At 42.9% G+C, this 15,388-nt stretch overlaps 1 protein-coding gene across 9 annotated transcripts in view; it reads right to left on the bottom strand.

Moving 5' to 3' along the window:
- Positions 1–606: 606 nt before the first annotated feature.
- Positions 607–15,388, bottom strand: part of LRRTM4 (leucine rich repeat transmembrane neuronal 4) — a 422,410-nt gene continuing 407,628 nt past the window's right edge. For 8 of the 9 annotated variants that reach the window (XM_052702295.1, XM_052702301.1, XM_052702302.1 and 5 more), the window contains one exon: positions 607–1,130. In XM_052702295.1, the coding sequence (XP_052558255.1) occupies positions 909–1,130 (222 nt within the window). In that variant the 3' untranslated portion in view covers positions 607–908. The remainder of the gene's footprint in view (positions 1,131–15,388) is intronic. The other variant, XM_052702304.1, reaches the window with a different exon arrangement.

The raw sequence follows: 15,388 nt of genomic DNA, 5'->3' as shown, positions 1-15,388 counted from the left end.
TCTGATTCATTTCAAGCACATCTTTCCCATTTTGGTTCCCAAATGTCCATTAATTTTGCTTACAGCACAGTTGGACTGTAAATATGAGAGATACACCATTGCATGTTTCCCCCCCCCCCTTTTTTTTAGAGACCCAGAAGTAATTATAGTGTCAACAATGAAGCACAATGATGACAGTAAAAATCAAAAGCACCCTTCATAGTGTACAGCCTGTCTCTTAAATGTACATGCACCCAAGTTTCTTTGTTTCTGCTGCATCCATTGCCAATGTCCTTTTGGTTCAACATAAGCTGTAATGCCCATGTCTGAAGTTTGAAATATTAGTGCTCGACCACTTAAAAAAGAATAAAAAATAAAATTAAAAAAATAAAAAAGGAAAAGGAAAAAAAAAAAAAAAAAAAAAAGAAAATATAAATCTATCTTTTGCTCCGTTGAAAAAGAACCAAAAACATTAAACAAATTTTTGAAGAGTAATAAACACTCAATAAGGAATCATGGCTGACCCATCCCACCCCAGCCCTTGCCCTCCCCACCCCTTTATTTTTTACCTGTGGTTCTCCTTCCCTGGAACCGTGCAATGTAGAAAAATCAAATATACAAACAAAACTCTTAATCCATCCCTTTATGTAGCTAGAGTGAAATCTATTTTTTTTTTTTTTTAATAAGAACTCAACAATCTCTCTTTAATATTTACATTGAGGAATTTGTTCGAAAGTTTAAAGCAAAGAAAATCCTGAAGTTCTCAGTGTGTACTGCAAGACAGCATTTCCAGTCTGCGGGGTCTGCTTTATCCCCTTCCCGTGGTCTGTGTTGGAACATCTCGAAGTGGAACGGTGGTTTTTAGCTCCTGGCCCTGCTCTCTTCTGAGCTGAAAGGTCCTTCGGAAGAGCTCCCTGCTGCCTCCGGCCCTAATTTGGTATTCTCTCAATGTAGATGGCCGGAGCCGCTGAGCGTGCGATTGTGGCTATGAAGCTGTGGTCCCGACTGAGTTCCAGGTTGGTGGGCTCTGGCTGCTCCCGGGCCATGCTGTCGTAGCCCTTGTTGACGTGGAGGGGTTTGTGGGCTTGGCAGTAGCTGATCACTGGTTGGTCGTAGCTGTAGTAGGGTAAAGTCTTCATGTGGTGAGGGACCTGCAGGAGACCCAAACAGATCGAAAAAGAGAGAAATGTGAATGATGTGCTTCGCCATGTTTGTTTAGCAATTATCCCAGCGCAGCTCTAACGTGCTGGGTGCTCAGCATTCAGCTCCTGCAGGAAGACAGCTCTTGATTCATCCAGTCCCCTGCAATGGGACTACTCAAACTGAGTGAGCCTTAACTCGGGCTGAGAGTCAGTGTAGTGCATGTGGGTTCATCTCTTCCCACGGTGCTGAGGTTAGGAGCTTAAGTCCATGAGGTGACTATGTCTAGGGGCAGATCTCAACCCATCCTGCCTTGTATACTGAATTCTGACCTTGCTTGCACAATCTGGCTGTGAAGGAAGCTGCTGGTAAGACAATCCTTTTTTTTTTTAAAAAAAAAAAAAACAGGCCCTCTTCCAGTGCCTCAAAAGCAGCTGAGGGCACAGAAGGCAGCCCAGCCTGAGCATGTCAAAGGACAGGAAATCTCAGCTGCCAGCTCATGCAGCTCTCAGCACAGCTGGACACGTGTTTACTCCTCCTAGGACTAAACTGTTTTCGAGATGATTTCGTGGGTTCTGTATCTTACAGGCTCACCAAGAGCCTTAATGATGCTCGCTGGAGCTGAGCAGATCCACACCTTGTACGAATGCAAAAATATATTCAAAATGCCTGCAAGATCTATCTGAATCCGCTTTTTTTAAAACGTAAATAGAAAAATGCCCCAATCCCCCAGCCCACACACATCTCCTCCTTTCCTTTCTTTTTGTAGATAGATGTCCTATGTTTGCAAATGTTAATCCTACAGGTAAATACGATTTATGGCACAACCTCAGATACAAATCTTTGCAGATAATTTTATCAGCTACAAGAGACGAGCTTTTCAAGCAGAAAGAAATAAGCTTTTAGGAAAAAATCACACTGCAGGAGACAGAGGCAAGAGTCTATTCTAACACACCTAGCAAACCTGGGCTCATTATAGCTGGAGAAACCCTACCCAGAATTCAATCTCATAAGCAATGCTTCCTTATTTTCCATGCTGAACTTTAAGTGAACACTACAGAGCTAATTTATCACAAATTTCCATTGCATGGTGCACACTGCTGCAATCGTTATGAAAAAGCAAAGGCATTAGGAGCAATTGTAAGTCCTGCAGGGTCAGAGTTCCTGTTGCATTTGGATCTGAGAAGCAGCTGGAATCCTCCCCTGGTCCCTCTGCAGAATGCTGGAGAGCTTCCAAAACTCTTCTGCTACCTGAAAGTCAGCTGAAAACGTCATTTTACATGACAGCTCAAAGGCAGGAATATAGGAGACAGGATGCTCAGCAGAATTTGATGGGACAATTGTATTCACTTGTGGATCACCTTCAGCCACAGTGCAAGAAACTCCAACTCCCTTCAGATACAGCAGTATCTGTGCCAATTCTTATCAGGGCTTGAATTTGTCCTCAGCCTTTAAGGCAGCTCTTTATGATTCTATAAAAGCCAAGGACTGTTTGTGTTCGGGAGAGCTGAGAGATTGAGGTCCTGGCTTTACAGCAATAATGCACAGTACATTAACCACCCGAGTCATGCAAGCAAAACTCTTTGCTTGTTTTCTTCCCTTCTCCAAATGGGAGTCAAATGGAATTGGGATCCCAATGGTACCCCTGGGTGGTGGATAAACACATTTCCCTTTCAGCTCTGTCTCAGCAGCTGTAGAGAACCACTCAATTGTTTCTGTTGTTTTTTTTTTTTCCCACTTACAAAAGTCAGGTTTGTGGAGGGCTGACATTACATTAATAAGGGACACATAAGCACAGGGAAGGTGAAAGTTCTTTAAAAGTGTAAAAAACAAATAGGTGTATTGAGCAACCCAGGAGCTAAGGAGCTACGTGTTCACTTGCAGAACACAAATGGGCCCAACAACGGATGTGCACCCCCTGTTCTCAGACATGGCCCTTCTGCTGCTCCTCAACTCTTCTGGGACCTAGATCCCAACAAGAGAAGTTAAAGAAAAGCCATGACAAAATCCTGGAAGAAGCATTATCCTTGAGGTACCTCCAGGGAATACCAAATGAAGAAATGCCAACAGGCCCCCAACAAGTTGTTTTTTGTGATTCCTCTAGAATGTGGTGGTAACCACAGGAACAGATCAGCACAGAAATTCCCATGTCAAATGGAAAGACAAACAGGACTGTTGATTGCAGAACCAAGCCTCCTTTCCCTCTCTGGAACCGTATAATAGAATCATAGAATGGTTTGGGTTGGAAGGGACTTCAAGGACCATCAAGCTCCAATCCCCCTGCCGCAAGCAGGGCTGCCAACCTCCTCATTTAAAGCTAGACCAGGCTGCCTATGGCCCCATCCAATCTGGCTTTGAACACTACCAGGGATGGGGTGTCCACAACCTAACTGGACAGCCTGTTCCAGCACCTCCCCACTCTCTGTGAAGAACTTCCCCCATTTTCAGTATCTCTGAAATGAAAATATGGAGGCCATCATTCACAAAGCTATTATATTTTTTTGTTCAATTTTTTTTTTTTTTTTTTAAAAAAGCATATTTAAAAGGAGCTGAGTTTAGAAATATTTTTCTCCAGGTTCTAAAGCAACTTTTACTCTGTTTCATTATTGCTACAGAACTAGTTCCTTGGATGCCAAGATAAGTGACCTTCGACAAGTCATTTTATGAGCTGGAAAATGAGAAGATTATGTCCTGCCTTTGCTGCCCTTGGGACTGGAGCAAGGGATATTTGTGTAGGGACTGAAGCAATGCAGCTCTCACCTGAGCTGGGGCCTTTCAGCTGCTATGGCCTCCAGGAGACAAACAAAGAAACAGAATAAAAAACACCAAACAGGCTAATAAATACCCGAACAAATAGCTACAGGCTCTGGGATTCTGCCATCATTATCTTAAGGCCTCTTTCATGGAAGACACAGTTTTCACAGGTGAGAAACTGAGAGTAAGGGAATGAAGCACATACCTTTCCACAGTATTCTATGAATCATTTCCATTCTCTCTTCTAAAAATGACACTGCCTAGCACTTAAAGGATTTAAACTTGCTGCAGGAGAAACATAAATCAATGGCTATGCTCCCTCCTTGGATGTGCACAGGGCCAGGCTGGATGGGGCTCTTGTCAAGTTGGTCCAGTAGAGATGTCCCTGCCTATGGCAGGGATTTGAACTCCTGGGTGGGCCTTAAGGTTGGCCCTTCCAACCCAATGATTCTGTGATTCTACGATTAGCAAGAGAATGCCTTCCAAAGTCATTAATGCGTAAAGTCAGTAATGTGATGGACATGCTGGTGTCAATCCATGTATGGCACCAGGGAGGATGGTCTTCATCTGTGCTACTGCCTTAACATAAAGGAGGACAGAGTTTATCCAGTTGATTAAGTCAGTGAGTGAATGAACCTTGTCTTGCAAGAAAGCATTGAGTCTATCAAGCAACAAGCATTATAAGCACTTCAACTGTTTAGTGAGGGGTTTTGGCTAATGGACTGGATTAGTTAGCTAGCATTAACTTCTGAAGACTGCAGCTCTATAGATCTTCACTCTGAATGTAATAAACATTGTTTCTTAGCAGTCACTCACTTCAAACAAACGTACAATTGCAAGCAAAATTTACATAAAACCCCTAGCTACAGGAGTAAGATAAAAGATTTAGCAGTGGAAATTTTGAAATGTAAATCTTCCTAATGAATAGACATTGGAGAGGTTAACAGCTCAACAGCACTGCTGCCAAATAACAACTCTGCAAAACCTGCTGTACTAACTTGAGTTTACCAGAAACTTGACGAAATTAATTCAAAATGTGTGTCTCTACATTCTCTGTCCAGTTTGCCTTTGACACCTAAGTCATTCCAACATGCTTATATCCACATTTCAATGCAATCTGTGATTTTTTGTTTGGTTTAAACCACTGCACTGATTTGTATCAGCAGCTTTACCTACATTAATTAACTTACTCTCTGAACTTTAGAGGGGTAATGCACAAGAAAATTCAAATTAAAAATTTTTTCAGTGATAACAGTTACTCTTCAAATTTGGTTTCTTAGAGATGCAGCCATCAGTACTTAGATTTTTAACAAAACATCGATAAAAATCCTTATTCTGCAACATGAAGCGTACATGAATAAGATGAAACCTTGGCCACTGAACTTGAGGAGCTTGAAAAATATCAGACTGGGCCCCCAATTAATATTAAGTGACTGTATATCTAAACTGCTTTTATGTCTCTGTTTCCTTTCATAGCATGCATCATCATTCATCCTTTATCGCTTGCACTGCCTAATAACTAAGGCTTTATTAGGCAACCCACAATTCAGCCCTACTGTGGGTTCAAAGCAACACCTCTCTATCAAGCAATGCAGAGCTGAACAGAACACCCAATTCTTCGTGCTGCCTGTAACACCTGTTCAGGTATTTTCTTGGTGCACAGCAGCAGGCTTACTGCAGTGAAGACAAGTTGAGGATCAGAGATTAACGCTCTGTCTCGCACAGCATCACTTGCAGTTCAGCAAGATCTAATCACCAGCGGTCCCAGGTTGAAATAATTTCCTGGTAAACTCTTAAATCACATTTTGAAAACACGAGTTTTCCGAACAGATCTATTTCAGGTTGGAAATATTATGTGTTTTTTACTTTCAGCTGGGCTTTGAAGAAAGATTTCCAACCATTTGTTACCCTGCAGGGAAAGGATATCTTTCTTGGGAAACAAGGATGGCCATGGATGTCTAAATGACTCATAGCACCAGGACTATCAACCAGCGGGCAGACACGCAATGCGAGGAAGGACTGATAATCCCAGCACAGCCTTCTGGAAGAGGTCTGTAGTGGGAGGGAGGTCATTTGGATTCAGGTAAACTGAATTATGAGCATACACTTACCCACTTAGTGATTACACGATTAAATTACATCCAAGTTCAGAAGTTGTCCATACATAGCAGAAACTCAGAGTGACAAAATACGGAAGCTATGTTTCCTCATTAGTGCTAATATTTAGTCTCAGAACACCATGACTTCATTGCTGAATTAACAGCGTAGATGTTGATAAATCAAATTCAGAGTTCATTTTAAACCTTATCGTAATTTAGAGTAAAAATAAGCAAGGTTTACAATTAGCGAAGCACACTGCTTGACCTTAAAGATGGATGGATTAGGTGCATTAGGCAGCTAGGACAGGTATGATCAATTTCATTGGATTTCCCCTTGGAACATCCCTTTGAATTCAGTTCAGAAAATCATTCCAGTTCAGGAAAATACACAATCACACATTTCCTATTAAACTCATTCAAAGCAACAAAGTGCCTCCATTAAAGTTAGGTCTGAAAAATGAATGTTGCTTTATTCTGTTTGCAATAGTAATAAACACGAGATTGTCTGTCTGCTCCTTTTTTTTTCTTTTCTTTTTTTTTTTTTTAATAAATCATTTTGGTCTGAAATTCATGTTTCCTGAAGAACTCCTCAAATTGGCAAAAGCATCAAAATGACTTTAATTAAAAAAATAAAAAAATGCAGACCTCAGAATTCTGAGCGCTGAGTAACAAGGTGTTGAGAAGAACTGCTTTTACTGCAGCTGCCCGTGTGACATGCAAGAGTTTCAGGAAATGTCAGCTTGGTTTTTATGTGAAGGTCTTCCAAACGTTTCATTAGCACAGGTTTTATAAGAGCTACAGATCCCACTGGGAACTATGCCTGCAGTCAGTGTGCCTACATCAGGCACGAAGCACTAAGCAGGATTCCTTCAGTAGCCTGAATTGTAGGTGCAATTCCCGCAATCAATTCCCTGCAATTTCATGTTCAATTTGCTCCCCATTCCAGCAAGAAACCACTTCTTTGCCTCCTCTATCTATTTTCCACCAAATCAGGTTAATGATCTACTTATCTCCCTCTGGGAGAGGAACCAGACAAGGAGGAGGCCCGCAGCGTAGCTCCAGAATCATTCACACCAGGACAAGAACCAACAGCAGGTTGGTATGTGTCACTTTTCACCAAGAAGTGGAGGGGTGCACCCATAGAGGGGATGTTTTGGGGGATGTGCAATAGTGTCAGCTTCTCATCTCTTGCACATTTGTGCACATGCATGCAAACACTTACATGTATTCTCAAGGCAAAACATTGTACAAAGAAGGCTTTTTCTTCCTATATAGAGCAAAATAAGCTCTAGAGCGTGTCCAGAGAATGGCAACAAAGGTATGAAGGGTAGGGAGCAAAAGTCTTATGGGGAGCAGCCGAGGGAATAGGTTTAGTCTGGAGAAAAGGAGTCCTCATTGTTCTCTAGAACTGCCTGAAAGGAAGTTGTGGTGAGAGGGGTTGGACTCTATTCCCAAGTAACAGCAGTATGATGAGAGGAGATGACCTTAAGTTAGATATTAAGTGACAGTGCACTGGCACAGGCTGCCCAGGGAGGTGGTGGAGTCACCGTCCCTGGAGGTATTCAACAACCATGGAGATGTGGCACTGGGGGACACGGTCAGTGGGCATGGTGGGAATGGGTTGGGGTTGATTTTGGTGATCTTCATGGTCTTTCCCAACCGTAACAATTCCATGATTCTATGAAAATACCTCCTTTGACTCACCTTTTCACAGTACCTTAGTACTAAGCTAAGTAAACTTAGCTTATGCTCACTTTAACAATCATAGAATCATAGAATGGCCTGGATTGAAATGATCATCTACTTTCAATCCCTCTGCTACGTTCAGTGTCACGAACCACAGTCCTAAAAGCTCATCTTCATGAACATCCCTCACCCACTGATCTCCTCAAAGGACCACTGGTAGAGGCACACAAGACAGCATGGTTTTGGCCCACTTGGATCTCAGCAGTCCAGCTGAAATTTGTTGTTATGCAGAGCCCTTCCAGTTACAGAAATGCATTCAGCAGCCTGCAGTTTCCAACTGTCAGTCAAAGCAAGCACTGAGCTCATGAGATAAGGACTGCACAGAGCAGACATGGGGATGAAACCCACATGTTCAGAGCCAAGCCTGAGATAATTTCAAGTATTCAGGGGCTGGCAGAGATGGAATGGAAGCATTTGTTTAAATTTAATCCAGAGATAAAATTCCAGAAGACTGTGGTCAGCAGGTCTTGGGAGATATCCCTGTACAAACAACTCTGTCAGTGGAAATCTGGAGCCCAAACACTACAAATGACTGACAAGTGGGTCACTATGTTTATTCAATCCTTGTATTTATGACCATGAAAATGGGATCCCAAAATTGACATATGGTAATCAGGAATGATCCTGCTATGGAAAGTGTGAAAAAGCAACAGACAGCAGGCACAGGGTGCAGCCACCAGGTACTTTTGCATGTCCTATTTACAGTTCTATTTATAGCTCTTAAAAGGTACCTGATAATTAATAGATATAATAAATAGCTAGAGGAATTAAATTAAACATCAATGAATTAGATACTTAGGGCTATACGAGACTATACAAACCTGCAAAATTTGAATAATAGAATCATTAAGGTTGGAAAAGATGTCTAAGATCACCAAGACCAACCCCAACCCATTCCCACCATGCCCACTGACCATGTCCCTCAGTACCACATCTCCATGGCTCTTGAACACCTCCAAGGATGGTGACCCCACCACCTCCCTGGGCAGCCTGTTCCAATGTCCAACCACTCTTTCAGAGAAGAAATTGTTCCTAACACTCAACCCGAACCTCCCCTGGCAGATCTTAAGGCTGCTACCTCTCATCCAATCGTTAAATTGATTAATTCCATATGTAAGAAAATCGATTAAAACACATCTATTAATTTTTCATATGTCATCAAAACTTTCACCAACTTTTAAAATGTCAATAAGCTACACAGGACAAGCTGTAAAAACAGAATATTATGATGTATTCTCTCACCCTTTCAGTTTTCCTCTTCTCTCCCATAGAGTTTTTTAACCCTTCCATCCAAACACACAAGTGCTTTTCCCTTCTAAGCACTTCCACTCTGTGGATTGCTGAACTAAGAGCGCTCAAAGACCAGGACAAAAACCATGCCCATCCTCCCCTTGCTCCTTTTATAGGCCAATTTTGTCTTTCAATCAGCAAATGAAAACTTTTCCCTAAAGGGAACTCTGAGAAAAGAGGCAGTCCTTTCAGTCTTCTTGGGCAAAATATTTCTTTTTGAATTGCTTTATCTGTATTTCATGGAGTGTCTGCTCATGACAAAAGAGCTCGCTGATGAAAAGCATGAAGTGAGATTCAAAGCAACCTTCGATTTTCCGCCGTGGAGCACCGATAAAATAAACAAACTATCTAGATATTCTAATTGGAAAGCCATTAATATTGCTTTCAGTGCTATTAGGATAATTTTCTATAGAATTCAATAGGAAGGGAAGGGTGGTATTTAAAAAAAAAAAAGCTTTTGCATTGCTTAGGGACAGATTAGCTTTCCAAAAGCAACGCAGTGCCTCGTGGCAGGGACCTACCCAGATGCAAGAGAGTCCCTTTGGGTACATGTCTTTGGCTGCCTAAGCACACAAGCCTTCAAAAACTTGACTTTCTCTTAAGGCAACTTGGTTTTCATTTAGCTACTTTAAAAAGCAGTATTCTCAAGGGGAGTTTCTGCTCCCTATGTATGGCACTAAATGCTGCTTAAGCGTGGATCATTTGTACCTAGCCTAGCAGGATGAGTCAAAGGGCCATCGAGCCAAGTCTCCAAGGGATCAAGAAGAAAGAGCAGAGCACAGGTCAACAGCATGGTAACAATGTCCACAGGGCATTCTTCTGACCTCCAACACTCCTGACTTCTGTTAGCCGTCTCAATTGCTGACATTTCAGCCTGAAATGCTACGGGCTGGATCTTCCAGCATCTCTATGAGCCTGAGGCACTCGCACAGGTGCTAGCAGGTAAGGGGATGCCTTGCATACTTCAGCAGATGGTTTGGGGTTCAATTGCATGCTGAATGATCCCAGCACTGAGAAGACATTCTTGGAGCTGCCCTAATGCCATTACTTACCCTTCCCTCTGATTTCCATGTGAGAGAGAACTGGAACCTTTCCTTTTCCTGTATTGTCCCCTGGGAGGGGAAGGTCCAGCATGCAATTTGGGAAACAGAGCACGCTGCCTCAAAAAATGAATGATGACAACATGGAAAAAAGGTAGAGTTGCTTTTCTATGCAATATTCATAAAGATGGCAACTTGCTCCATCCACTGCTCACTATAAATAAGAACCCTACTTAATAGTGTACTGTTTAATTCTCCTGATAATGCCTTGCCACCGTGACAAAGTGCTGGAGAAGGAGTGGAATGAGGCTCTGTCTCACATTACAATGCCTTTCCATTTGATCTGCCTCAAATTTTCAATGTGCCAAAGAGCCATCCAGAAATTGATGGCTTTTTCAAAAGTTTTAAATACTAGATTCTGTACATGATGACACCAAAAACACACTCTGAAAAGCTGGAAAGAAATGACTCAAATTGCACAGGACTTTGTCCTTAAGGCAATACAACCAAACTGCTTGTGATTAAGAACTACTGGTGCTAGAAGAATGGGGATGCTGTGTCCGTTATTGGACTGATAAAAATTGGAAGTTTCTCCTTCTCTACATTATCTAGTTATATCACACCAACAGGTTTTGGTTGGAGTTAGCTGACTGCCTCAACTCATTTTTATTTTTTTTTTAATTCATATTTATAATTAGCACTGAATTCCACTTAATATGGTAGCATTAAATATAGAGATAGCATCCAACCTCAGCATCCCTCACAAGCTGTAATGTCAGAGCCCTCCTCTATCAGCATTTAAAATTCCACATTCAACATCATGGCATTGACCTAAAGCAAGCAGACCATTTGCCTTATTTTTCAGTCACCCCCAGATAATCTGAAGAAGCTTCCTTTACAGAGAACGAATGCCAGAAAAGTAAAATAAGTGACAGGAAAACAAAGAAAGAAGACTACAGGAGCTGCTGTTGTTTCACCTGGGCATCAGATGGTCTACATTGGACCATCAACATCCAGAGCTGCTGACCAGAAAGGACTTAAACCAAAAGCAGACGAAAAACCAAAGCACCATAGGTGCAAAGTGAGACTGAGCTGAAGGAATCATTATTTCTCTTGAGGAAACAGTGAGGAACCAATTTCCTCTGGGATAAATTTGTTCCAGTGGGAGAGAAGAAAGAGCTGGCACTACAGACCTGCTTGGACACGGGAGGGAGCTCCTATTAAACTGAATGTCTCAGCAGGGTTCTCTTCATGAGAAATTACATTTTAATTACCTCCACTGTCTCCTAGCAGAGGAATCAGTGTGTGCAATGGCACAAACACAATGGAAAGAGCATTAATCCAGGGACAGCTTCTTTTCCTGATGCATGTCACTTCCATTAGCGCTGATGGGAGCAGTGTGCCCACGCGGAGATGTACCCTACTCCATGGTTTCCAAAAGGTACTGATAAGTGACTCATATTGGGGTGAGGATTTATATAAGCCCCATCTTCACTGGAAGGCTGAAGAACAGTCTCTGTATGCTGCAGCACCATAAGGGGAGGAAGAGGAGGACAGAGCTGGAGGGAAAGGGCTATTTTAGGGGCAATGCTATCAGCCCAGTAGCAACATGAGAAATCCATCCACCCAAGCCCTAGCTACAAATATACGACTAGTTGATACATGCTAGTTCACCTCTCTTACCAGCATTAAAACCATCACAGAGGAATACCAGGACTTTAATTAAAGCTCAGAAAATGCTTGCGTATGAACTGCTACAAAACCTGACTGTATTGCTATGGCACTGCAAACATATCTGTAACTGCTGGTGTATGAGCATGCAACTCGCAAAAGAGGCACGTAACAGCAGCATTGTTAGCTGCTTTCTGAGCAGACTTCTGAAATGGCAAACAGCAGACCAAAAAAGGCAGGGGTAAGGATTAGAAAATTAATAACCAACTTGGGTTCATGCTTCAGTCATGTTCTATAGAATCTTTGTGTATCTGAGATCGAGCAAGCAGAAAATTAATGCAAGACTGTCCAGTGTTGCAGGCAAGGACAATGCACAATGATAGCATTATTTTTTTTAATACTCCATGGAAAACACATGACTTTTTCTTTCCTCTGGGCAAGCTTTGTAATACGAAGGGAAATCTTCAGAATATTCAGAATCCCTGAGAAAACGGCAAGAAAGATGGGTTAGAAAATATTCTTGGGTTAGTGACCTTTGCTGCCACAGAACCCAGCAGATCAATTTGATTACGCTATGAATGCAAAACTAATGGATGTGATTTCTGGGCCCCAGTGGCTTAGTGACACTGTTAAAGCAGAAAGGCAGGCCTGGGTGATGTGCTCAATCTTCAGAACAGCCACTGTGCAGTGGGAGAGTGCACAAACACTCTGAAACATTCAGAAGCAATGTGCTCACTGTTGAAAACTGGCATGGAAACTGCAGGATAGCTAGGAAGTAGAGGAAAGGCTGCATTGCCCGAGGTGTCTTTTCTCTACGTGGATGGAAAGCAGCAAGTTGTCTTCAATTTGTCCCATGCATGAAACCCCTGCATAGAAGTTGTGACTGACTGTGGCTGGATCACTGCTCTCCCCTTCCAAGGAGCTGCCAGCTGGCAGATGCCAAAGCTGTAATTATTGCCCAACAGAACATGATGTGTAAATCCGGCTGGAGATTGAGCCTAGCTCAGAAAAAAACAGAAACATTCAGAGGCATTTGGAGAAAAGGAAACCGAGTGCCTTTGCCTGTAGAGCTGAATGCAACCAGGAGAGGGCTGCAGAGCACGCACCGCTCACGCTGACGTTCCGGACAGAGCAAACAAAGCAGCCTCATACCTATTCTGACGCAATGAACATTAATAAGCAAAAATAGTTGTTTCCTACTCAGACCCTTCCTGTGTTTGAGCTCAGCAGTAGCGATGGAGTGTAAATGAAAAGAATCAGGTTCAAAGAACCCCGCTGGAAAAATAAAATCCGCGCTGTGAGCGAGATTTTGGAAACTAAAGGAGCTGCTGTGAGAAATCTCTGCAGCTCACGTCAACAGGAGACGGCATGCTTGAACGCTCTCTCGAGCAGCCAAGCATGAGCCAAGCAGTTTCCAGCTACCGTGGCATTTTTTTTTCCGACTTGTTCTGTTTGGGAAAGGTAACTGCAGCGTGTCGGATGGGCTGAGCACAGAGGTGAGCAACCCACCTTTGTCATATCGGGTCAGAGCATCGCTGGGATGGTGGAGCAAAGGGCTGTGACCATTCCCAATCTCCTGCATGGGATCTGCGCTGGTTGCACAGAACAAACACTCGATGTCTTGCTCATCTGTAAGATCAAGGCAATATCACGGCCTAATCCCTAACTACCCAAGGGTGAAACAGACTGGGAGAAGGAATAGAAAGAGATAAATAAGCGTCTTGTAATCCAAAATCTGTTGTTTATTTGCAGTGCCTAGAGGCCTCGACCAGAACTGGAACTGCGCGGCAGTAACCAATGCTCATGTGTTCAGCACAGCCCTTGCCCTAGAGAGCTCGTGCTGCAGACAGGCGTGACAGATGAAGGGTGGGAGAGAAGAGAACAGCAAGCAAGCAAAGGATCTCAAAACTGATGCACAGATTGAGGGACAGATTTTTCCACGAGCTAAATACATGAATACAGATCTTTTATCCCTAAATGACTTCCCTTATCATGTGGCCACTGTACCAGTGTAGATAAGTTAGTGCTACAGGCCAAGCAGTAGAGTTGGTGCTGAGCACACTGTGCCCACAGCACATGCATTTCAGAGGATTTCCACCAAACTGGCTCCAGTCTGGTCCAACCAACACTCAGAGCAGGTTTAAATCCATCCCAGAAGGATTTGGCTTTGTTCTGGGATGTCAGCACACTGAGGGCAGCCTCGAGATCTGCACATCAGAATTATCACTAGGATCTGAACTAAAGCGCCAATTAAAAGCATCCTCTGGGAGTCAGAGATGGAATTCATGTCTCTGGAGCCCCAAGCCAGTGCAACACAACTCAAAGCTCTCTGTTTAAAGGTGGTTTTGACTATGACATGGTAGCCTAAAGTGATGCTACAGATCTCAAAGCCAGGAATTTGTCTACACCTACTTTTTTTCTTCTTTTTTTTTCTTTCTTTCTTTTTTTCTTGCATTTAATCCAGGATCAACAAAGCCACGACAGAACTGAGCACAGACAGATGCTTAAGGAAGCCAGGCTGCTCTGCTCTTCTAAGGACAGCAATCTCAGCTAACCCACAGATCTCAGTTCACCCCAGAACACAGGGGGAAAGCTGCCAAAGAACATCTCTTTAGCAGAGCCCCTCTAAAGCCCAGTTGCAGCCCAAAACAATGAGCTTTGTGCTGAAGACTTGAGCAAAAAGCAAACATGAGCCTTGTGGCTGCCATCACTCTGTGGATTGCTCAGACTCTTCTGCTCCTTTCCAGCCTCTTCTCTCCCAGCAAAGAGAATAGAGGTGACAATACGACTGCAGGCCACAGTCTGTGCACTTTTGTGGCAAAGAGACAGAGAGAGGAAGGCTGAAAGAAAAAATCCCACGGTAACTGCAGCATAAAACCATTGGATTTCTATTGCACTGAGGCTCTTTCCTGGGGAGCACGTTCCTGGGAGCGCTGCATTGAGGGGCTTTGCCATCAGTGAGCAGTGAAGACTTGCAACAAGCAGGAGGGGTCAGATTGAACAAAGCAAATCAAAGTCTGAGAACACTTTCCTGCACACCAGGGATGGACAGGCTTCCTGCAACGTTGCTTAAAGATAACACTCCTTATCTTTCTTCTGCTTCCCAAACAAGGACAGAGCAAATGAAGGTCAGCATGGAATAGAAGACAGGTGATTTATCTCAATGATGGAACCAAATTTTGGAAGAACATAAAGCACTGACCATTTCCCCATATCCTTTAACGTTATACAGAGTGCTTTGCAATCACTAGCAGAATGGGCTCATGGAATTACCGGGGTTGTCAGGTGACAAATGGTAGCTCATCCTCTTCACACTGATGGAATGACAATTTTTTTTCCATTTGCGAACTGGAAATAATTCAGTCCTGTGCAATGCAAGACCAAATACATCTGTATCTTCCATCAAACACAATGAGGCCAATCACAGCCGCAGCCTCAACTCACAGCAAACATACTGCAGGTCCCTAAGTTCTCACACTTTGAAAATTTTATCAAGAGCCTATCTTCAGCCTGCCACATTTGTAAGTCAGATCATGTTAGCAACAAGAATAAACAACAGTTGTTTGCCCTTGTGCTGCACCTTCCATCCAAGGGCTCTGCAGTCATTATTCTGATAAGTCTTGTGTTGTTGCTTTGAGACAAGCAGATATCATTATTCTCACTTTATAG

The sequence above is a fragment of the Tympanuchus pallidicinctus genome, unplaced genomic scaffold, assembly GCF_026119805.1.
Source record: "Tympanuchus pallidicinctus isolate F22 unplaced genomic scaffold, pur_lepc_1.0 scaffold44, whole genome shotgun sequence".
Classification (NCBI taxonomy): Eukaryota; Metazoa; Chordata; class Aves; order Galliformes; family Phasianidae; genus Tympanuchus; species Tympanuchus pallidicinctus.
Note: the sequence above shows the minus strand (reverse complement) of the source record. Positions and strands in the feature narration are given on the sequence as shown.